General features: G+C 34.6%; 3 protein-coding genes across 3 annotated transcripts; 2 read left to right on the top strand and 1 right to left on the bottom strand.

The window, feature by feature from the left end:
- Positions 1 to 2,520: 2,520 nt before the first annotated feature.
- On the bottom strand, positions 2,521 to 8,961 carry LOX6 (PLAT/LH2 domain-containing lipoxygenase family protein). The gene is made up of 9 exons (XM_028064520.2): positions 8,502 to 8,961; positions 7,345 to 7,622; positions 7,009 to 7,246; positions 6,555 to 6,887; positions 6,374 to 6,459; positions 6,162 to 6,269; positions 5,770 to 6,071; positions 5,388 to 5,654; positions 2,521 to 3,370 (listed from the first exon to the last, which is right to left on the bottom strand). Exons 1-9 carry the CDS (start codon positions 8,878 to 8,880, stop codon positions 2,611 to 2,613), a joined length of 2,751 nt encoding a protein of 916 aa, XP_027920321.1. The 5' UTR covers positions 8,881 to 8,961; the 3' UTR covers positions 2,521 to 2,610.
- A 12,448-nt stretch (positions 8,962 to 21,409) lies between these two features.
- LOC146887565 (uncharacterized) lies at positions 21,410 to 22,546 on the top strand. The gene has a single exon (XM_085670283.1). The coding sequence runs from the start codon at positions 21,410 to 21,412 to the stop codon at positions 22,544 to 22,546; it is 1,137 nt and encodes a 378-aa protein (XP_085526409.1).
- Positions 22,547 to 22,909: 363 nt separating this feature from the next.
- Positions 22,910 to 24,385, top strand: LOC114175124 (uncharacterized). The gene has a single exon (XM_028059890.2). The coding sequence runs from the start codon at positions 22,910 to 22,912 to the stop codon at positions 24,383 to 24,385; it is 1,476 nt and encodes a 491-aa protein (XP_027915691.2).
- The last annotated feature ends 539 nt before the right edge of the window (positions 24,386 to 24,924 follow it).

Genomic DNA, 24,924 nt, shown 5'->3' with positions numbered 1-24,924 from the left:
GGGGCACCACCATGAACTCCCACTAACAGGGGTCATGGAATTACGTCCCGACCAACTGAGGCACCACCATGAGATCTCACCTAGAGACCCATGGGATTACGCCTTAACCAATGAGGCACCACCACGAAACTATCGTGGAATTATGTCCTAACCAAACCATCAACATATTCCATTATTCAATATAATCTTTATACTCATACTCAATCCATGATCACATATATAACCAACCATTCATTCATATTTCATACTAAGATCATGCCAAACTCAACATTCACCACCCATAAACCATCTTTACTCATGCATATTCACCCCTCTCATGCTTTAATATAGTAATTCAATCAAACATATGCCAAACATCCAAGAACAAAGAGATATCAAAACAAGTACGCACTCTCGCCCAACTCCTCGTTCAAATAGAAAGGTCTCGCTCAGGCGAGAGGGACTCTCGCTCAGGCGAGCTCCTTTCGCCTAGGCGAGAGCTCGAAAAGTGGGAACAGGGTCTTCGCGTCCTCTCGCTTAGGCGAGACCTCCTCGCCTGAGCGAGATGGGCTCTCGCTCAAAAGCAGGGGCACGTCGCCTGAGCGACAGTTTGCACAGGTTCTAGGGAGCAGTCTCTAATACTCTCGCTTAGACAAGAGTGGCTCGCCTGGGCGAGGTTATCCGGGTTCTCCACTGTTCCCGCGTGCAGAGATAGCCATTTCAAACCAAAGTAGTGGTTCTAACAGTTCTCCCATAATGATAACGTAAATCAAGCATCCCAAACCAAGAAAACAAGACCAAAACACCAGGACAATCGAATAAAAAAAAGAACCCTAGCTTCCTTTACTTGGAAAGGGGCTAATATTAGACTTTGACCCTTAAGCCAATGAACCGAGTAGCTCTAAGAGTAGATTCACGAACTGGAACAACGACATAGAAAGAATGACAGGATTACTATTCTAAACCCTAATAGAAATCACGAAAACAAACTCAGAATAGAAGGAGTACGGTTCAAGGACCAACTTACATGAGACGAGGTGAGCTTTGAGCTAGCATGAACAAGCCAAAACCAAACCCTAGCAGAGTTCTGTTTTAGGGGAAAGAATAGAGTAAGGTGGTTGTCCTTTGCAAAGTGGCAGAAATGAGAGGGGTTAGGCTGCCTTAGGGGCTTTGGACACCCTATGAGTCAGCCTTAGACCCAACTGTTTTGGGGCAGCCCTTAAACATAAGGGCAGAAAATAATGGACCTTACAAACGGGAGCTAAAGAAAGGAGATCGAATGGTAGAAACTGTAAGGAAGAAAGAGTAAAGAGGAATTGAGTATTTTTAGATAGGTGTTAGGTCCCTATGTCCAAAACACATATAATTAAATGTTATTAATTTCATTTATGAATTTAGAAGAAAAAAAAGCTTGAAGAAAGTTCGTGGAGACCACAAAAAAGTGACAACCTTAAACCACCACTATGAAGGAAAAACGAAAGGAACAGGACAAAGAAAAATGAAGAGAGAATCGACAGGTACAAGAAATTGGATAAGGTGGTGAAGTGGGTCTGGATGTAGACACGCTTTTCTGATAATTTAAAAAATTGCATTTTATCATTAAATTAAACTATGTATCTATTTTATTACTGAAATTTTTCAAATCAAATTGACATATGATTTGTTAAAAAAGATATATTATGACTTTTATGAAATATATTTAGTTTGAATACAAAATACAAATATGAAGAATAATTTATAATTTAAAGATGAAAAACACATTTAATTGTTATATACTTGTGAAAATTTGTATATCAATATATGTGTCAATTTTTTTTATAGTAAAAATTTATTAAAATATAAAATAATTTAAATAATTTTTTATTATAACAATTATTTAAATTAAACAAGTAGTTATTAAAAAGATAAAATTAGAAAATAATGTTTCTTATAAATAATTATTTAAAAAAAATTACTAAAGAATAAAAATGAAAAAGGAAATGTGTACAAAAAGATGGATATCATATATATATATATATATATATATATATATATATATATATATATATATATATATATATATATATATATATATATATATATATATATATATATATATATATGCGTATGATTTTGCATGTCCCTACTGTTCGTTGTCTGATGCAACCACCAACGCTCTTTACCTTAATGCTCTTATCAGCCTTTGACAGTAATACACCCGTACTCGTGGGACACGAAGAAAAGAATTTGCATGTGCTTCTTTTATGCAAAAATTCCACTACTGTTTGGACAAATGAGATTCTGGAATGTTTAAGCTTCTCAAAACATCCTCTATATATAAAATATTTGTTTAATATGAATAGAGACATATTTTCTTTTGTGTATATCTACATTTTTATTATATTAAAGTAATATAATTTTACTAGAACAATTTAAAAAATGATATTTATTTTTAGGTGAACAAAATATGTTGTTATTTTTAAGTAAAGCTTTATCAAAGAAAAAAAATGTTTTTATTAGTTGAAACATAAAACTATTTAATTAAATATGAGAAGAAAACAATTAAAAAAACTATATCTCTTTTATTTAACGGCATAAGTTGGAGTTTAGGGTGAATAAATATGATTTCCACTAATACGGTGTGAATAATGATCATATAGATATGCTGTTGGGAATTCCACGACCTGTTACTCCGGGTCCTGACGAGCGAAGCAAGAGTTCATAGGGAGGGACACCTGCACCACTTCGGTTTTTCAAACGGGTGTCTTTGTTTCTTGCATTTATTATTTCCTCAATTTCCTCCAGTTTAGCAGAAAATTTATTAAACAATTGGAGGATTTGATGGTCATTGATCCAGTGATTATGCAGAGGGTTAAGCTGACCCAAATACTCTTCATCCGGGGAATGAGTTGAAAGTGTGTCCTGAACAGCCATTACTTTGGTAGCTTGAAGTTGAGTAGGCAGTGATGACAGGAAAACAAGTTGAGGATTCTGAATAAACTTGTCAAATTCCGGATCGTTCTCCTGTGGGATCAGTTTTCTCACGAGGGTAGGGCGGTTAGGAACGTATCCTCCAAAGGGGTATTGTCCAAAATTAATGGCTGCATGTTGGCCTGAAGCGACCCATATCATTGTTGTAAGTATACCAGATAGGTCCTGTTGGGTATCGAGTTTAGGCCACCAGGGTTCATCTTTTTTGTCACAGTGACCCTTTAACTTGATTTCACTCCACCATGCTTGGAGTTCAACATCAGATGTCACTGAATTTGATTCGGAGTAGAAGTGTCCAACATAAGATTCTACCCATTCTTTTATGGCAGACCAGATCAAGAGTCCATCTGCAGCATAAGGGTAGTCTTCAATCACCAGTTTTACACCACAGGGCATTGAAGGGTCTTCTACAGCCATGCCCCTGAAAAAAAGGACACGATTATAAACGGAACCAATTTACTTATCTAACATATGTTTCATAGTTAAAAAGTCATCATACTTTCATCTATGACTATAGCTTTTCAATTTTTACTTTATTTTACTTGTTCTGTTTGTATATATCTTTTCATTTAATAATTTAAATGAAATGGACATATTGATACATTTTTTTTTTTACTTTTTAATGTTTACTTAAAAAATTCGGTTATTAAATAAACATTTCATATCAATTTAATTGTGTATAACATTGGTCATCAACCAAGTTGAAGAGTTAATATCTCCTAAGCATCAAACTCGATTTACTTGATTGTACTTTGGACATAACACATGCTTGTTTTCATAGCAAACTGGTACAGAAATACCAATTTACATAGGACTCCGAAACAGTACAACACCATAAACACTATAAACACTACAACCTATAAGTTACTGGAGAGCTTGGTCTCTCTCTTTCCCAGATTTCTCTTCTGCCCCATCCCCCTTTTTTCTCCTACCCTTGCCCTCTAATAAAAGATTTCAATTGCTTAAATGGTTAAAAGATTGTCATTTGCATGTCAATGCACAATACATGCAATGGTACATTCAACTCACTATCCACTACACATCTCACTTCAGCAACCACCAATATCAAACAACGATGGAAGTTCACTTTCTAATACACGTTTAATAGTAATATTCTATCATACTCAATTTAATGTTTGTTTTTACAACTGTATTTTGACATCACAAGAGCCTAAACAACCCCTATCATAGCCTTTTTATCAACATGTTAGATCTTCTACAAATATTCATAGATATCAACAACAATGTCATGTTAGTCAATCTAGTCTTTCATCATCTCTAATGTTCGGATATATAGACCATCGTCATAATATGTCTGCTCAATCTCCATAACAAGTTCTCTACCCATAATATTTTTCCATCCCAATCGAATATCTTTTTTCAATCTATCAAATATGTTTGTCAGTTCTACAATAACACCACTCTCAACACATAATCCAATACTATCATGGATTGTTATCGACCTATATTCTGTTTGCAAAGGTTTGACAATGCAAGTGGGAGGATGAAAACGAAGACAATAGCAATGACAATACAAGTAAGGAGGATAAGAATGAAGACAATGGCAATGACGAAGATGTTAATATACATGTACATATACACGTGTTGCATTACAACATTAGAGAATTATTAAACATGAACCACGTCAAAGACCTAAATAATGCCGATAAAAAAAAAAAGATCAAAAACCTAAATAATAAACAAGATCAACTTGTGGCACAAGTTTTCACAAATATATTTTTTTTTTTCAGTTTCTCTTAACATTTTTTATTATCTATATTGAATAGTATTTAGTATTTGTTTTACATGACCAACAACCTTCTTCACTCATTTTTTTAATTTTCCCATACTCTATCCAATCGATATCAAATTGTTATTTATTAAGTAAAATTCTTAAATAAACAACATCTAAAAAGATTTTGTGACACTGTCATCCTTCCATGTCCAGTATCAACTAAAATAAATATACAAAAACAAAAAATAAAATAAAATAAAACAAAAAACATAAGAAAAAGGATCGCGTATAAAAAAAAGAAAAAAAAACTAAAGTTGCACTTACATGTACAATTTCAGTGGAAAAAAAAAACAAATTAAAGTCATTTTGTCAATAATGACTTCGACAACGCTGAAAATTAAGTATCTAAAATAACGTATTTGAGCATTACTTCTTCAGTGTGAAGTCATTTATTGGAGTATGAGTTCCTTAATACAAAGTCTTTTCTTCCAAGTATGACTAATCCATATGGATATTTTTCTTTCAAATTTATCTATTTCTGTAAATTTCAAAATAAATTGAAGCACTTTGGTAAATTTGCCATACTAGTATGTTATGTGATATGACCAAAAGTTAAAATAATAGCAAAGTGATGTTACTAATAAGTAGAAAATGACAAGAAAGGCAGATTTAAAAGCGGGGGTTCGCTCAAAATCAGTATTACCTCCGAATAAGATCTGCTGGCAGTGACTCCATATCAAATCGCCACAGGTTCTTGTAAGCTGCAGAACTAAGTTCCATGGCATACTTTCCTGGACTGAACGAAGCTTCAATAATACCGCCTCCGTTTATCAGATTTTGCCGAGCAAGCGCGTTAATTTCTAATGTGTAGCGCATATGAGGGTGTAACAGCTTGTAAATTGGATGCATTGAGCTTAGCTGTCTATGAGTAGCAATAATATATGGCTCCATGCATGCATGAGTCCTCAACCTGCACATTACAAATTTCCACTGTATATTACTCTTAACCAAATGCACTATTTCTTCCCAATTAAGTCGTTCATGAATTTAAAGTCAATCTAGATTTCCACGAAAAGTTGTCTTACCAATGATTTACTAGTTGGTGGACGCCAGCATCATTTGAGCATACATGAGCTTTTGCCAACTTCCAAATCCAGTGTGTAGTGGCATCATGGCCTTCGGTGTAAACTCTTTTGTTTTCTGGGGAAGAGTGCGTTTTAGGAAGTGAAAGCTCAATTGCTATAGGGCGAAGAATGCCAGCCTTTGTATAGAAGAGAATTGTCCGAGAGGCATAAGCTTTCCTCCCAGGTAAAGCGTTCATCTTCTTGATGAAGGGCAAGAGCATGTCATGGTAATCAAGGATAAACAGTCTCTTTTCCTCAATAGCCTAATAATACAACATAATACAAAAATTATTGGTAACAAATTTCTGTTGCATAACCAGGTCAAGCTATGTAGCAGCAGAAATATAGAGAACCTGTTCCAAGCTCATTCCACTAAGTTCTTGCTCTAGAAGCTCCTTTGTTATTGCAGATTCAGGAGGCCCATAGAGAGCAGGATCCAGATTGCTGCGGATGGGGAATTCCTGTGGAAAACAGAGAGAACTGCTAAAGAAACCACAGAAAAACACCTGATACTCCTAGACAGGTAAAATTATTACATAATTCAAGACAAGCATTATAAAACTACCTTCAACAGCTCAATATTCACTGGATTAACCCCTGCTAAGGTCTGTCTTGCAAATTCATTGTCCCGCAACCAAGAAAATTTATCCCCTGGAACCATAAAGAGTGAACAAAGTTAAAATAAATGCTGTTTTCGGTGAAAACGGTGAAAACAAGGTTGTGTTGCATTTTATGCACTAGCATACCTTTTATAACAGAAGGAATTTCATATTTCAACAATCTCTCTCCAGCACTCAGGACCCGTTTCATCATCTTGCCAACCAGGAGATTTTCCACTACCCCTTTGCTCTCTTCATCTCTCAACAGAACACCCTCGATATAAAGCTTGTCAATGTCGGAGAAGCACTTGAAAGGAATGTCTGAACTCGACAGTGTGGCGGCGAGCGAGGGCAATAGATTGTGGAACAGAGCTTTCAACCTCCCAGCGGAGAAAGTGTTCTGCTTGATCTCCTCAAAAGTTTCATCCCGAGGTACATAAACCGGATGAGGCTTCTCAATTCTACTCTCAGACAGTGGATCTAATTGATTTGATTGGCACCCATTACACGCCCCATCAGACATGCTATTTGTTCATTCATTCATTCCAAAACCCAACACAAAAAGTAACCCATAAAAGAAAGCAAATTTTATGAAGAGTACCAGAGAGAGTGGGAGGTCTGCCAGTCCTACAACGACGAGGATAAGGCCTCTCGTGACCCCCAAGGACAGGCCTCGCAAGCTCCTCGTCCTTATCAGGGTTGCCCAAGTCATTGTACGTATCATAATCATAGATTCTTTCATGCTGCTTTCTTAAGCCCTGCTGGTTACCCCTTACGCTTAGCAAATCCTCACGCCGAAGATCTTTGATACCAGCTGGTGTTTGTGACGGTAAGTATGCCTGTCTCGTTAGAGTTCGTAATTAGAAAGTTTACCGGTAGATTTTGGTTCTTGATCATCATGCAACAAATTTGAAAAGAGGGTTCAGTTGTGACTCACTTGGTTATTGAATATGATTCTGCTTTCAGGGTTGTCATTTCGGGAATGAATCCAGGTGTTTGCTGGGAAGAAAACGGGTCCTCCTCTGAAGCCATGAACGATGATCTCCACAAGGTAGAACTCTTTCCCGTGAAGATTAGTGATGAGAACTGCACCCGGGCATCCAAACTCACTTGGGACGCTGAAATCAGCAGTGTACTCCACAATGTAAGATACGTTCGACGGCTTCGGTATCCACCCTTTCACGTAGCTTTGCACGCTTTTCCCAGAATTAGTAACTGAACAACGATAAAACAAACAAATAGCTGGAATCACAAAAGGACAATAGTACCCACTTAAAGGGTAAATACAACACTGTCTCGTCTATGTTATTTCTTACTTCATTTAGTTACTTTTTATTCCATTCAGTAAAAAGCGAAAAACAGTGAAATTACTTTTTAATTTAAGGAAGACAATTTAATTTAATTAATAATTTGCGATTAATTGTTTGCGAATTTAATTGATGTGATTACCATATCATCTAACCATATATTGTAATATAGCTGATTTTTATAATAATTATTTTAAAGGTATATCCATTTTTAGGTTAGGAAATGTGACTCAAGCCCAAGGAAGAACTCAAAGATAAGTCCTAGTTAATATTCACCTCACTTGAAAGATAAAAGGGAGGTTTTGAACATATTTAACAATAGAAGACTGCCATCCTCTCCTCACATTAGTTCCTTACTGTATATATCTATTCTAAGAGCATTTCCACCTAATCAAGTATATAAAAACTGTATCAATAGTAATGTCATAATATGCTAAATAAAATATTTGATCACTGCTGGAAATATTAAAAAAATAAAAAGGTGTTTTGATCGCAGATCAGCCGAGGTAGACCAAACAAGTTTTCCCTTTTGTACGCCTCATGCTTCTCGTCGAACAAGACGACATGAAACCAAATCAAGGAAAAAAGCTTGCTGCTGTTTTGCGCAAACCAGTACTCTCGTGTGTGCGGCAAAAAGTTCAGAAAGTGAAATAACCAATGATAGTAAAAAGTCGATGTCGGTGTTGAACTCGCGATCTCTCGCGACAACCTTAGACACAAAAATTAATATTAAAAAAAAAAGTAAGAAGAAAGAGTTGAAGTTGAGAAACAGGAGAAAGTAAGTAACCAGGGTCGATGTCGTGGCTAATGAGTTGAATCTTGATGCCTTGACCAACGCCGTTGACCAAGTACTCCCACTGATCGCCAAGTTTTTCACCGATCTTCTCCTTCATCTTCTTCTTTATTGTCACCACCGCTCTCACTTTTAGCCCTTCGTCAACGCCGGAACTAGGTTCCATTGGCCCCTTCTTCTCCCTCATCTCTTTACTGTCCAACGAAGTCGTCGTCATCGTCTGGCTCTGGTCTCCACCGCCGACAGTCGCTTGGACCTGCACGCTCCGGCGCGCGGAGGGCGGGAACTGGATGCTCCGGAGGCGGTTGAGAGCGACTTGCGGCGGAGATGGGCGGAGGGAGAAGTTTGAGTGGAGAGGCTTGAGCGGCAACATTGTGAGTTGTCTTTTTTTTTTGGACTGACGAATCGGAGATGGCCGTATGTATCCTCCTGCAACCCACTCTACAAATGAGAGAAGCTACGCTCTACCTTTCTATTTTAAGTTTAAGTTTTTTCTTTTAAAAAAATATATATTTATTTAATTTTTATTTAAAAATTTTAAAATCATATTAATTATTACTTTTAATTACAAAACTACTTTAATTAATTTAAATAAGTATTTATTGTGTGAGTAAGAAAATAAAATAAAAAATTGCATAATTATTTTACCATATTGAATTTTGTTTTCGTAAAACATTGTTAAAACATAAATAATAAAGAATGAAAGAGGTATAATATAATAACTTATCAATAATGACTTCCTCGTGAGTCGTGACAAATACCACTGATTTTTTTTATCCATTCACTTTTTTTCCTCACATCACTTGCTATGTAATATTAATATTAATATTAATATTATTAATTATATTACAGCTCAATTATTTAGTCCTTTAATTTATTAGTCGGTTTATTTTAATATTTTTTTTTTCAATTTTGATTCTTTAAATTTTTTGTAAAGAGTTCGATATGATGATTTTATTATTTTTATTCAATTTAATTATTTTATTTATTAAGACGATTTAAACTAAATTATTAATTAAATTTAATTACAATTTATATATATATATATATATATATATATATATATATATATTAAAATAGTTTTTTATAATTTATATATTAAATTATTTCATTTAAATATTAAAATTATTTTATTTTTTACGATCATTTAAATTCTCAAATTTTTTAAAATTAAATAAAATTATTTTAATATGTATATATAAATTACAAATAAACTTAATTATTAATATTATTTTAAATTAAAGAAAAAAAATTAGACATCTTAAAAAAATATTAAATTAAATAAAAAATAATAATCAAATTAAAAGACTAAATTAATTAAAGAATAAAAAAAATGAACTAAAATAATAAATTAAAGAACTAAATTAATAATTAAGCCTCGTGATAATTTCATGTAACTCTCTGAATTTCTATACTAATAAGTTTGTATTTAGTGAAGATAAGAAATATTGCATGCTTAACTATTTATTCATCTCTCTATTTTTAGTGTATATTATTTCTTATGTTCCAGTCTGCTGTGATGGAGTATCCCGGGAACTAGAGCGGCGATGGGCTCCCAAAAATTTTGATTTTTTTTATATTATAGATAATATATTGTAAATTAATTATAATTAAAATATTTTTTTATACTATATAATATTTAATATTAATAAATAATAAAATAAAAACTCAAATATAATAAAAAGAATAAAAATATTTATTAAAATATTTTTTATTTTTTTATTATGTTGTTGGTTTTTTATAAATTATTCTTATTTTTCATTCTTATCTATTTTTTTTCTTTTTTGAAGAGAAAAAAAAAATTATTATTTTTATTCTTATTTCACTATCATTTCATTTGATAGTGAAATATTAATTTAATAATTTATTTAACAAATCTCTTGTATATTAATTTTTTATTTTATGACCATAAAACAAAAATTGTTGTATTATGTGTTTTTATTTTATAACTAGATTTTAGTGAGTAAGAGAATGTTAGTTTAAAATTTCAACTTCAATACTTTATTATTGATACTCCTAACCATCAAGATTTGAAGAATTTATCAACCATGCTTGAATTATGTCAATCCTGGACAAGAACATGAAAGTCAAGGACATTATACTTGATTGATCATTTAATTCGTCTTATTTTAACTCTTTCGGTCTCTACAACTACAACATAAATATAATTTTTTGCAATGAAAATTATCAAAACAAGATTATAAAATAAAATGGAAGATGAATTTCATATCGACAACATGATTATTTACATTGAAAAAGAAATAACTGAAAATTTTAGCTATGATTCAATTATTGATGAGTTTATGGATGTAAAGGAACGAAGAACAATCTTTTATATATGTGTGATTTTTTTTAGTTATCGTTATATTAAATTATGTATTCATTTTTATTATGTTGTGATAATAATTAAATATATAAATTTTGGATCTATTATTTTGACTCTTTCGACGATGTTGGTTAAGACTGTCACTGCACAACTCTATTTATTTCTCTTTGTGTTTCGTTGAATTATTTGGAAAAAGTGAAAAAAAAAATAAAAAGTAGAACATTAGGTGGGTTTGCAGAGTAGAGAAATTGAAAGGTTGAGAGTACATTTTGCTTTTATATTTCAAACAAAGAAAAACAACTGTGTGCTTTTGAGATTGTGGGATAGTTAATCTCGTAGTCATTAAAAAATTCAAAAGTTCATGTTTTGTGATGGTTTAATATCAAAAATAATCAATGATCAATGTATAATAAAATAAAGGTAGTCTTTTAATTAAAATTAAAATTAATCATTATTTAATTTTTTGTTATTATCTTTCTTAAATAAAGCATTCCTAATTATTTTTTAATTTATCATTGGGTATTGCTAACCAGTGGAAATTAGTTAAGGATAATTAATACATATTGAATTTTATAAAATTGCATAATTGAGTATTGTATTAAATGAAATCTGACCTAATAATCATTAATGCCATTTTTTTATTTAAAGGACAAAAATGTCATAAATTTGTACAAGTGTGTTTCATATTTTATTTAATACTTATCAATAAAAGTTAAAAAAATAATAAAATAATAAAATAACATTATCTTAATGTTGCTAAAAATTAAACATAATTAAACACAAGAAAATTTAAATCAATAGAAAAAACAACAAAAAAATAGTGTTAAATATCTAAAAAATTTACAAAAAAAAAAAAACACACACGATTTGAAGCATTCACAAAAAGAATCTTAAGTGTCAAAAAAAATTCTTATCTTTTAGTAAAGACCTTAAAAATTTCAAAGTTCTTGTTTTGTATTATTAAGTTATTGTTTAAAAATGTATTTAATAATTCTAACTTTCAATGTAAAAATGATATAATCAATACATATTAATTATTCCTTAACTAGTACCCTTAAGACACTAATTAGCATTGTCCTTTATCATTTTTAAGTGTTAAGACATTATGTGTAAAAGCATTTAAAAACTTACTTACCTAGATCATTGCAAAATATCTCTTTACATTAATTGATGTTTTTCATTCTCTTATTATTTTTTTAATGGTATTATGATATAGAAAATATGTTTGTAAGATATGTTCTTCTATTAATGATGATATATCTTTTGTTTAGAATAACACAACTCTTTTTCATAAAAAAAATTCTCTTTTATAACTCCCTTGTATATTTTTATTTTAAAAATTTATTAAAGAACCATAATGCATTAATGAGTTGAGAAGGGAGGGAATTGATTCTAATATTTCTAAAATAATTTCTATTATTTTAATTATAATCTAATAATATTCTTATTCGAAATCTTCACATTAAAGTCATTCTATAGATTAGAGGAGCTAATATCAAATTAAAATAATCTAACATTCTTTCATTCGACCTATGTAATGATTTAACATAAAACTTTAAGTGCACATTATATATTGAATTTATCAATTTATTATCCTTCATTGAATTAAGTTAAAAGATTGAATCATATTGGTTCTAAGTTAGCCAACAACAAGATTTCTTCCATGTATAACAAATTTTAATTAAAATTGTAATATATGTCCTTAATGTTCCTTCAAAGATACATTATGTCATTTCACTAATAAATAATAACGTGTAACATGTAATGTGAATGACGAAATAAATAGAAATATCTATAATGAAAATCACAAGTGTCAAGCAATATAAGCATATAAGCATTGCAACCATTATATATATATATATATATATATATATATATATATATATATATATTCCAAAATACATTGTTTACAAAGACTTATCCATTATACCTAACATGGACAATAAATGTCTTAAGTGATAAATCTTTAGTTGTCGAATCCACTCTGATTAAGTTTGTACCAATATGCTCAATTGACACCTTTTGCTTTTTGTATTTTCTCTTTCTGATAAATACTTTAAATTCATTTGTATTGCTCCTTTTGAGTATTTATAAATTTTAGAAAAGAAAACAATTGCAGTTATCATAATAAATCCTCACTAGTTTTGTTGTACTATCAACAATACCAAATCCTATAGTAAAGTTTTGTAACTATAATGCTTGAACTTTGGCATCAAAGCATGCCAAAAATTCAACCTCCATGGTAGAAGTGGCTATCACGAATTGTTTTGCACTTTTCCATGATACCACTCCTCTAGCCAAAAGAAAAATCTATCCAAACGTGGATTTCCTTGAGTCCACACATCCAACAAAATTTGAATCCGAATAGCTAATCACCTCAAGGTTATTTGATCTTGTACATGTGAGCATGTAATCTTTCGTGCCTTGTAAATGCTTAAGAACTTTCTTTGTTGGTTTCTAGTGTTCTATTCTAGGATTGCTTTGATATTGACCAAAAATTCAATGGCAAAGCTAATGTCTGGTCGAGTACATGCTTAGGCATATATCAAACTCCCAACCACTAATGTATGAGAAATATATTTTATTTCATTTCATTCTAAGTATTTTTGGGACATTGCATTTGATTAAATTTGTCACCTTTTGTACTGGAACAGTCCCTACAACCACTTTTCTGTTATGAATCTCTCTAATACCTTACTAATAAATGATTTTAGAGACAATCCTAACAATCCTTGTCATCTGTCACAAAATATTTCTATTCTTATCACATTGGATGTCTCACTTATATCTTTCATTTCAGAATTAATAGAGAGAAAATTATTTACATCATGTAACATAGCAACATAGTTAATAGCAAGCAAAATATTATGAACATATAGGACTAAACTTACAAACTTGCTCCCACTAACCTTCATGTAGATACACTGGTCAACAATATTTTCTACAAAATCATACCTAAGTGATGGTATCATCAAACTTGAGATACCACTGCCTAGAAGCCTATTTTTGTCCATACATTAACTTCTTTACACCATGTCTTCCTTTTTTCTTTTGGGAATAAAGACTTAAGGTTGGTCCATATAAATTTCTCCCTCTAAATCAAAATTTAAAAGTGCAGTCTATACATTCATTTGGTTAAGCCTAAAATCATAAGAAGTAATCAAAGACAAAACAATTCTCAAAGAGTTTTTCTTAGAAAAAGGGAAAATGTCTCTTTGTAGGCAATACCATCTTTTTTAGTGAAACCTTTGACACCTAACCTAACTTTTTACCTTTCAATATTGCCTTTTAAGTCATGTTTTATCTTAAAGACTCATCTACAATTGACTCTTTTTAAACCTTTAGGCAATTAAACTAGATCCTATACTTTATTGTTAGCAATTGATTTCAAGTCTTCTTTCATAACATTCAACCACTTTTTTGAATTGTCACTTTTCATGATACGTTTAAAGTAGGAATGACAAAAATACTCATGATTGCGGGTATCTGTGAATAAAATCTGCGGTGGATAGTTGGTACCCCCGGGTAGTGGGCAACGAGACTTTTAATACCCATTGATAAACGGATCGAGTGAGAGTATCATACTATCCGTACCCGTAAGTATCCATTACCCACAAAATTTTTAAATTTAAATTAAATTTATTTTTTATTAAGTTAAATTTAATTAAAATTAAAATTTAATATATTTTTTATTAGATTAAATTTAATTAAAATTAAAATTAAATTTGTATTTAATTTAATTTATATTTTATTTTATAACTTTTTGTAATTTTATTTAAATTTTATTTTAAAATTTTATAAAAAATATATATTTTTTAAATATTTGCAAGTATCCACAAGTAAAAAACTCGCAAGTACTTTTTAAGCGGGTACCCAACTGTAATGAGGCAGGTAACGAACGAATTTTTTTATTGTGCGTCAGATTGTGGGTAGGCACTATCCATGTCTGACCTGACCTGTTGTCATCCCTATTTAAATGAGACAAGATCCTCATCAATACTCAATTCACATTCATGTTCAAGTGAATACATAATAAAATCACTCGAAATAGTTAGTCTTCTTTGTATTTTCGTCCTTCTTGGTGTTATTTCATGTGCCTCTTCTATCACTTGTTCATTAGTGATTTGCACATTGTTTGTTGGTTCATTAACCATATGATCATCTTGTGAGTTTTGGATATCATTTTTTTGTCTCTTGTTATTTGATCGAAATACAACTAGAGGAACAACATCCTTACAAGAAACATTAGGTGAGGAATGAAGGTGTAGTTGACTCTAGAAGGGGGTGAATAGATTTTGAAACTATTTAGAATAATTTAATATAAAATATTCAATAAAAAATTGAATCAATGTTAAGTCCAATTTTAATACTAGTTCATCCAACCACATGGGCTACATATAATTCTCTTTCAAGCACGTTGCATAGGAAGTTCCATTAATCAATTCAATTAATTACAACACGAGTTTAACCTCTGTAGGTATCACGAGTATAGTCTCTCAAACACGAGTATCAACCTCTATAGGTTGCACGAGTATCAGCTTATTCAAGTTTTAAACTAAAAGAGTTCAAGCCCAAGAAAGGGAGGGTTGGATTGGACTTGTTAGAGCAAAAATCAATTAAAAATTTATGAAAACTTTTGTTTAACCTTGATTGACCAAAGAATTCAAGAACACATTGTCAACACCCAATTTCGTCCGGAAAACAATGATAAAAATAATAAACAAAAATTAATTAATTAAAGTTCAATTGAGAAAAATAAATAAAAGAATAATTAATAAAATAAAAGAAAAAGATAAAAAATATGTTTTAGTTTGAGAAAAAAATAAAAATCTATGTTTATTTTATTTATTATTATTATTATTATTATTATTTTATTTATTTTATTTTTAATTTAATTATGTTTTATTTATTTATTTATTTCTTTGGGCTCATTATTTTTATTATTACATTATTTTCCTTTCTATTATTATAGCTCCTTTTTTTGTTTTACGTCTCTCATTCTAGTTTAATAAAAAAACAACAACAACAACAACAAAAAGAAAGAAAAAAAAGGAAAAAGAAAAAAAGGAAAGAAAGGTAGAGGTAACGTGAGATCTCTCTGTTATCAGACCCATGCTTGCTATGCTATCATGGTTTTGTATTGGGAATGACATGTAACATGGTCATGATGGCTGAAGGAACATGAAGTAACATCAAAAGTGAACAGAACAAAGGAGATAGTTACATAATAAAAAGGAGGTTCTTTTTTTTGGATTACTACATAAGGGAGAAGGCACTAGAAATCAGAGAGGGAGAGGAGTCAAAATTGAAAACGGAAGGAAAGCTATTAATGCATTAAGTTTTATTTTCACGGTAAGTGTTCTTAACTCCTTCTTAGCTTATGTTACCGTGACTTGATGTTATTGTTGATGTTCATGGATATACGAATTGGAGCTTCTGTTAACGTGATTTGAAATTGATGTTCATGAATGTATGGATGAGAGATGATTTGAGGTGAGCATAGTTACATCTGTTATTTATTTTGTTTATTCCCATCGCACCTACGTAAAAATAATAAAGAACAGAGTACACTTTTTTTTTTTTTTTATCTTATTTCTTGAACAGAGTACACTTTTTTTTTTTTTTTATCTTATTTCTTGAACAGAGTACAATTTTTTTTTTTTTTTTATCTTATTTCTTGTTTTGTCTTCGTTGCTCACCTGCGTAAAATCAAGAAAACAGAGACCCAAAAACATAGACCCAATCTTCTTCCAAAGAGCCACTAACGGACCTCCATCCCCGAATAACATTCAAAGCCTTAATCCTTTTCTTCCACCCTCACCTTAATCCCTTTCTTCCACCCTCAGCCTGACCATCATGCCCCAACCACAAGAACTAAAACCAAACCTCCTTCCATTCCATGCCATCGGAAATGGTAAAACCAAGAGACGAAAAAGAATCATCGGCGGCATCACCGATGAGGAGTTGAAGCTTCTAACGGAGGTGGAGGCGCGACAGTTAGCCCTAGAGTTGGTGTCCCGAGCGCGACGCGGATGGAGAATGAGGCCTCGACGTCGATGAAACCACTGGTGAAGAGCGGTGTCGACGGTGTTACTCCGGTGGTGGTGGTCACGACACTATCTTGCGTGCGGGAGAAGAAACGAAGCGCGAGGATTTGGGGACTTGGGTTCTCGCCGGCGACGCCTCTGGTGGTGGTTGGCGTCGACAGTTGCGGGTCTTGCCGGCGGGACCTCTGACGGTGGCGCGGTGGCATGGTGGCGTGGTGGCATGGTGGTGTGGCGGCTACAAAAGAAAGAGAAACAAAAATAAACCCATTAGGGTTTATGATGTCTTAAAAAAATAATAATAAAAGATTGGGTTTGGGCTGGCAGACCCATCTTTATGTCGTGAACTCCCATTCTTAATCCCTGCACCCCCCATTTTTGTCTCTATGCACCCCTTTTCCTTTATCTTGTACCCCTGTTTTAATTTTACTATGAGTACCCCTGATGTTTACTAACCTCACACCCCTGCCACACTTGTTTCATGTTTTACTTTGCACACCACCATAATTGATAACCTTGCACCCCTGTTTATGCTTATCTTATTTTGGGCATGTGTTTTATGTTCACTTCACGCACCTCACACATTACTCATGCACCATATTATTATTATTATTATTTTTCTTTCTTTCTTTCTTTTGTCCTTTTTGTTATTATTTTTTTATTTTTTTGTTATTTTGTTATTTTTATTATTATCCTTTTTTGTTATTTATTTATTTATTATTATTTTTATTTTAAAAAGAGAAAATGAAAATATTTTAAATTATAAAAAATTAAAAAAAATAGAAAAAAATCTAAAAACAAAAAATGTTCTCTTTTGTTTTGTTGTGTCTGTCCGATTGCCCGCATCGTGTGATACTCATTTTTAAAAATATCAAAAATGATTTTCTTTCTCTTTTAATGTTTGTCCGACCGCTCACGTCGTATGACACATATTTTCAAGTAATTCAAAAACACCAAAAAAGTACAAAATATAAAAATATAAAAATATCAATATTTTCAAACAAAAATGTCGTTTTTAAAAACTACGTGATCCTTGATTCTCCACCGTGAGATACGTAGAAGCAAGGTCAGTCCTTGTCAGGTTCACCTCTAAAAAATCAAATCTTTTTCTCAACTGTTTTTCAAATATCTTTTAAAGAACTACGTAACCCTGATTTCTCATCCTTAATGAGAATACGTAGGACCAAAATCAATCCTTGTCAGGCCCAAAAAATTTAAAAAAATATTTTTGTTTCTTTTTAGCTTTTTTGTCTTATTATTTCTTTTGGGGGAAAATTAACATTTTGAAAACCACATCAACTTTGCATTTTTAATTAAAGGTATCGCCCTTGGGCGAGCGCGTAGGGTGCTAACACCTTCCCTACGCGTAACTGACTCCCGGATCCAAAATTTGGTTCTTCGCAGACTTTCTTTATTTTATGGTTTTCCATAGTTTTCCAAAAATAACTGTGGTGACGACTCCCAATATCTTTTTAAACCCGTTTTCTTTTTCGGTTCGCTTTCTCGTCGCGATTCCGGGTTGCGACAACTAGCGACTCCACTGGGGAAACTAGAGAGTCAAGCCATTTAATTAGATATGCGGACTAAATGTGGTTTTACCTTTTTCTTTTTTTTTCTTTTCCCCCTTTCTTTTATTTGTTTTTTTTGTCTCTATTTTTATTTGTATATTCTTGTCTCTATTTTAATTTGTATATATTTGTCTCTTGGAATGATTGTGTGTAAATTGTTTTGCATATTTTGTTATATATCTGCTTGGGAAATTTTCTAGTTGTTTTGCAGGTGGGGGTTATGGTATGCATCATTCTCCCTCCACACACACACACTTTGTGCATATCATGAGCGGGGCCCTATACCCGGGTCTGTGTAACTTAGAGTTAGAGGGGATTGTGTAGTAGTGCCACAGTGGATGAACTTCCCAATTGGTCATTGTGAGAACCCCAGCTAGAGTTTGTTTACTTCGTTGGTACTCCCACATCTTATTGTCTACCAACTGTTGTGGGAAATGCCAAGAAGTGGGCCATAGCTCTAGTGACCTTGATCCTTAAGTATTAGGGAACCATCCTGGCGAGCGCATGTATTTTACCTTAGGACCATTAGGCGTCGAACCTTTGATAAGGCACAAGGGGAGACATGTGCATTACCTTAATTCTCATCTTATTTTTCTTGCTTTATTTGAATTAGCAATGAAGTCATGCGTTTGTACATTCTTTCGTGGCATCATCATACATGCATTTTGATTATTTGTTCATGCATAACATGTATTTTGTCATGCCATGCCATAACATTTCTTGTGATTCTAGGTCAGAAATTTTAAGGCTGTGATTGAGTTTGTGAAAAAAAAGAAACAAAAGAAATTAACATGGGATTTCAAGTCGGAGGGAATTTAGGGTCGGATGCCTTGAAGAAGAAGTTACCTATCTGGGTTATAGATAGAAATCTGAATGGTCTAATGGAAATAGTGCAACAAATGAAGACTATACAGAAGAATGCTTTCAAGAAGCGGTATGGGAACTTATTGAGGTTGTTGAATGTGGAAGTCCAAGCATCGGCAGTCACCGCTTTGGCCCAATATTATGATCCGCCGCTCAAATGTTTCACCTTCCAGGATTTTCAGTTGGCACCAGTAGTAGAAGAGTTTGAGCAGATTTTGGGTTTGTCAGTGGAAGATAAAGTCCCTTATAGATATTCCGAGCAACGAGTATCTATCTCTACCTTGGCAGGAATCTTGAAGGTACACCCTACTGAGCTAGAGAGTAAAATGGCCTCCAAGGGAAACTCGAAGGGGATCCCCCAAGGATATTTAGAAGGGCACTTGCGTCGTTTGGCTGAGAAAGAGATAGGGGAGACGTTCATGGATGTGTTGGCTCTCACACTATATGGAGTCGTGCTCTTCCCTAACATGGAGAATTTTGTTGATCAAGCAGCCATCGATGTGTTTTTCACTTACAAGATTCATTCAGAAAGCCCAGTCACTGCGGTTCTAGCTGATGTGTACGGGGGTTTGAATTTGTGCTACTCACTCAAGAGGAAGAAAATGTTATGTTGTGTACCTATATTGTATGTATGGTTTATATCCCGAGTCCGCTTGGATACAGTAAATGCTGAATGTCAGATTGGGGAATTGCCACATGGTGACGTTGAAATTCGAGGGGCGAAAGAATGGGCCCAATTCTATGCAGGTTTGAATGGGGGAAAGATTAGATGGTGTGTCCCTGGGCTGCCCAAGTCGCATGTCATTTCTTGTGGGGATTTCCCTAACGTCCCTATGATAGGCACCAGAAGTTGTGTGAATTATAATCCTGTTTTGGCTCAACGACAGTTTGGGTGTCCAATTAAGAGCTCTCTAACTCCAGAATCTCTGGTTGCCATATGGACTTATTATGAAGAAGGAATTTCTCAAGATCTAATTCGACGAGTTAGGAGTGCCTGGGGTGAGGTTCTACGCGCAGAAAAAGACCCAAGGCCATGGGTAATAGACGGGAAGATATCTTACCGACAATGGATTCTGGAAAGGGTTAATGTGATCAAGTTACCCTTCAAATCGGACTCTCCTACTCCGGAGCAATTGGAACTTGCTGAGTCTGAGGAGGTGAAAGGGCTAAAAGAAGAGATGGAGAAGATGAAACTAAAAAATGCCAAATTAATTAACGAGCTTCAAAGTCTCCGACATGAGTATGTGGATCTGAGGCGTGATAATGAGGAAATGGTAAAGGCGTATGAAGGGATTCTTAGGCAACAAAGAGAAGAACGAGATCATGCTTTCAGAGTGAAACAGGATTTGGCCGCAACAAGCATCGCATTAAAATCAAGGGACCGAGAGAGATGCAGCAACAACATCTAAGCGCCAAAGGGATCAGTTGTGTGAGGAATTTAAGAGAGAGAAAACCGAAGCACTAAGACAGTTGCACAATGCCCAAATGAGAATCAGTAAGGTTGAACGACAGATGAGAGAGGTGGTGTCAACCTATGAGGTGAAGATGGACGAGGAGCGTTGGCATAAAGCTGAATTGGAAAAGGAACATCGAGGGGTGATTAGTCGGATGAATGAGTACACAGTTGAGCAGGAAATGACTATAGAACATTGGAAGAGATGTTTCTCACAGTTGGCTGCCTTGGCGAATGGAGCAATTGAAGAAATCCCATGATTATTAGCTGAAGCAAAGACTACACTACCGATCTTCAATCCGCCAAGGGAGATTGAAGCCTTCTTTAATCATTGCAAGAAGTTGATGAGGGAGATGAAAAGCATGATAGTCAGGGTTAGGGAATAGGTTTTCTTTCTTTTCTCGTTTAATGAATGTAGAAGACTTATTAATGGTTAGGTTGTATCAGTTTCGTTTTAATTTCTATGATATATTTATCTTAAGGCTCTCACAGCTTTAAAATTTTCGACTAGAATAAATGTTTTGCATTCATTTTCTTTCTTTTCATTTTTCATAATTCATTCCATTTAACGAAATAATAGAGCAAAATCAAATACGACGGCATAATTTCCACGACACCCTTATCGCACACGAGCTAACGACAGAAGCATGGAAGATTGGGAAGAGGCCCATGAAGATGTGAAGGCTGACATTAACGAGCTGAAGGATCAAGTGGGTCAGATCCTGGAGGCTTTGAAGTTACTGAAGGCTTCAGGAGAGGCCTCATCCGCCAGGGTCGAGGAGAATGCTCATTCTTATGGTATGCCTCTGGGCGCGTCAGTTCCGTTCCCAATGTACGGTCTGCCTCCAGGATACACTCCTCCAGTTGGAGAATATTCAGATGCAGAACAAACTTCTTTTTCTTTTCCTGCAGCTAACAACACACTATCGAACGGTACTCAAGGGTCGATGTTAGCTTCGACACCCGTGACAGGAGCGGAGATGAATGAGACAGTCACATTCACAGGACCGAGGATGACTGTGGCGCCCCAGCCTCCGAAAACATTCATCGATGCAGATCCTACGACTAAAGTTGTACCACATGCTATAGTCCAAGCAATATCCACCGTTGTTGATGGGGCTAAAAGTAAACTTGAAATTCTTGAGGAAAGGATTCGTGCCATTGAGGGTGGTGGAAGCTATGGGTTCGGTGATGTGGCGAGATTAAGCCTAGTTCCTGGTGTGATGATACCACACAAGTTTAAGGTCCCAGAATTTGAAAAGTATCACGGCACCACATGCCCTAAAAGCCATCTGACAATGTATGGTAGAAAGATGGCTGCTTATGCCTATGATGAAAAATTGCTAATACATTGTTTCCAAGATAGTCTGGCTGGGGTAGCATTGAATTTGTATACACACTTGGAGCCATCTCGAATTCATTCCTGGATGGATTTGGCCGATGCCTTTGTGAAACAATATAAATACAACACAGATAGTGTGCTAGATAGATTGCAATTGCAAAACATGGCCAAGAAGGATACTGAGTCCTTCAAGGAATATGCACAATTGTGGAGAAAGTTGGCTGCTAAGGTTGAGCCACCTCTACTTGATAAGGAGATGGTGTCGACGTTTGTAAACACGCTGCAATCACCATTTTATGAGCATGTGTTGGGGAATGTGTCTTCCAATTTCGCTGATATCATTATCATAGGGGAAAGAATAGAAATCGGGTTAAAAAGTGGAAAGATTGCATATGGCCCATTCGCGGTTGCAACTCCTAAGAAACCCAATTTTATTCCTTGAAAGAAGAAAGAAGCGGTAGTACAGGCGGCCTCAGTGATGCCTGTGTGGGAAAGTTGGGCTCCTACACATAATTATCGACCACACTTGAACCAACCTCCTTATGTGGCCAATGTAGTGTCTGTTCATCAAACACGACCTCGGCAGCAAGGGTTTTATCAACCGTCGAATCTTTATCAACCACAACATGCTCTAAATAATGCTTGGAAAACCGAACCTAACTCGAATTTCAACTGAAACACGGGACAAAACGCTAATCTAAGGAGGAATCAAGAGAGGAACTTCGTTCATTTCACTCCTATTCCTATGTCATATACGAAATTGTTGCCTTATCTCCTCCAAAAGCGTTTGGTGGCCATCTGTCCGATGAAGCCTGTGCAACCTCCGTTCCCCAAGAATTATGATCCAAATGCCAAATGTGATTATCACGGAGGGGGAGTTGGTCACTCTACTGAGAATTGTGTGTCCCTTAAACACAAGGTGGAAGCTTTAATCAACTCAGGATGGATAAAGTTCCACGAAGACAAACCCAGTGTTGAGGCTAATCCACTTTCTGGTCTTGGGAACCCTTCGACAAATGCCATTGAGGTTAAAAAACACCGCCTGGTGAGGGATGTGAGTGAAATTCGAAGCTCCAAGCGGTTTGTTTTTGAGACACTATTGAAATTGGGTTTGTTAAAAGGGGAATATAACCTGAGTGAAAAATGTGGATTCCATCCGAGTGCTAAACATTCTATCAATGAATGCACCGAGTTCGAGAATGTTCTACAAAATCTTATAGACAAAAACTTTGTGCAAGTATGTCACGTGGACATGGAGGAAAAAGTATTTGCACAAGATGGTGCGGAACCCGGTGTGACTTTGCCAGAGCCATTGGTGATTCATTTCACTGGATCCACCTCTACCCCGACAATTCAAGAAAGGCAATCTATTATTATCCAAGCACCCTCCCCATTTCCCTACAAAAGTGAGAAAGTTGTCCCGTGGAAATATGGTGCATACGTGTTGGGTGAGGAACAGCGGGTAGGTGGTCAACCTATCAGTGGTGAGTTAGTGGTGAAAAATATATCAGGCATCGGTGGAATTACGAGGAGTGGTCGAATCTTTACGCCTCCAAACTTGGTGAAAAATGGAGTTGGCAATAGTGAATCAGTGAATACCAAAAAGGCTAAGGAACTCTTGAAAGGGAAGACCATCCAAACCGACGAGGGTCTAAGAAAAGACGATGGGAAAGAAATATCTGATGAGGAGGCTTGCGAGTTCTTGAAGTTCATACAACAAAGCGAGTATAAAGTGGTCGAACAGTTGAATTGCCTGCCTGCTCGAATCTCACTTTTAGAACTACTCATGCATTCAACCTCTAATAGAAAGTTGTTAATGAAGATACTCACTGGAGCGCATGTGGAGCAAAATATTTCTCTGGACAGTTTTGAGGGAATTGTTAGCAATATCACTGCTAACAATTACCTCACTTTTACCGATGAGGAGATACCTACTGAATGGAGGGGTCACAATAAGGTCCTCCATGTCTCTGTAAAATGCTTGGATCATGTCATAGCACGTGTATTAATCGACAATGGATCTTCCTTGAATGTAATGCCGAAAGCAACATTGGGAAAGCTACCGTGTGAAGGTATTCACATGAAACCAAGTGCAATGATAGTGAGAGCTTTCGATGGGAGTAAAAGAGAAGTAATGGGAGAGGTAGAATTGCCAATCCAAATAGGTCCATGTGTCTTTCAAATAACTTTCCAAGTGATGGACATCCTTCCAGCATACAGCTGCTTGTTGGGTCGTCCTTGGATTCACTCAGCGAGCGTGGTACCTTCAACCTTGAACTAAAAGTTAAAATATGTCATGGGTGACAAATTAGTGACTGTTTCAAGGGAGGAAGATATTTTAGTGAGTGGGCCTTCATCTTCTCGCTATACTGAAGCAGCAGAGGAAGCCCTCGAGACAGCCTTCCAATCTTTGGAAATTGTAGGTAATGCCTATGTGGAGCCCTTTCCAATGAACCCACACTTGTCGCGTACTTCCCTTATGACGGCCAAGGTCATGTTGAAAGAGGGATATGAGTACGGAAAGGGGCTAGGCAAGTACGAGCAAGGATTGACATATCCTTTAGAAGTCACCGAGAAAAAGAATAAATACGGCCTTGGATACAAGCCTACTAGAGAGGATAAGAGGAGGCTGGCGTAAGAAAGGAGAGAGCGCGGTGTGGCTCGAATCCAAGGAAAAGAACTGGGGTTAGGAAAGATTCACAACTGCGACATCAAAGATAGCTTTCGCAGCGCGGGATGGATTAACAGTAGTCAGATAGCAGCTGTCAGAGATGAAGATGAACCTGAAAGCTTGATTTTTGTGCAGCCTTGTGCTCCAAA

This window comes from Vigna unguiculata, chromosome 3 (assembly GCF_037176805.1).
Source record: "Vigna unguiculata cultivar grain cowpea cultivar isolate G323 ecotype 2 chromosome 3, ASM3717680v1, whole genome shotgun sequence".
NCBI classification, from domain to species: domain Eukaryota; kingdom Viridiplantae; phylum Streptophyta; class Magnoliopsida; order Fabales; family Fabaceae; genus Vigna; species Vigna unguiculata.
The sequence above is the reverse complement of the archived record's forward strand: the minus strand, read 5'-3'. Positions and strand labels throughout refer to the sequence as shown.

Bases quoted from the DNA above. Each gene is read 5' to 3' on its own strand.
- LOX6 (XM_028064520.2), bottom strand. From the start codon at position 8,880: ATGTTGCCGCTCAAGCCTCTCCACTCAAACTTCTCCCTCCGCCCATCT. The intron at 7,623-8,501 runs GTTACTTACTTT...ATCGTTGTTCAG, and splicing joins TAGCCACGACATCGACCCTG to TTACTAATTCTGGGAAAAGC. The intron at 6,072-6,161 runs GTTCTCTATATT...TTGTATTATTAG, and splicing joins GTGGAATGAGCTTGGAACAG to GCTATTGAGGAAAAGAGACT.
- LOC146887565 (XM_085670283.1), top strand. From the start codon at position 21,410: ATGGAAGATTGGGAAGAGGCCCATGAAGATGTGAAGGCTGACATTAAC.
- LOC114175124 (XM_028059890.2), top strand. From the start codon at position 22,910: ATGAAGCCTGTGCAACCTCCGTTCCCCAAGAATTATGATCCAAATGCC.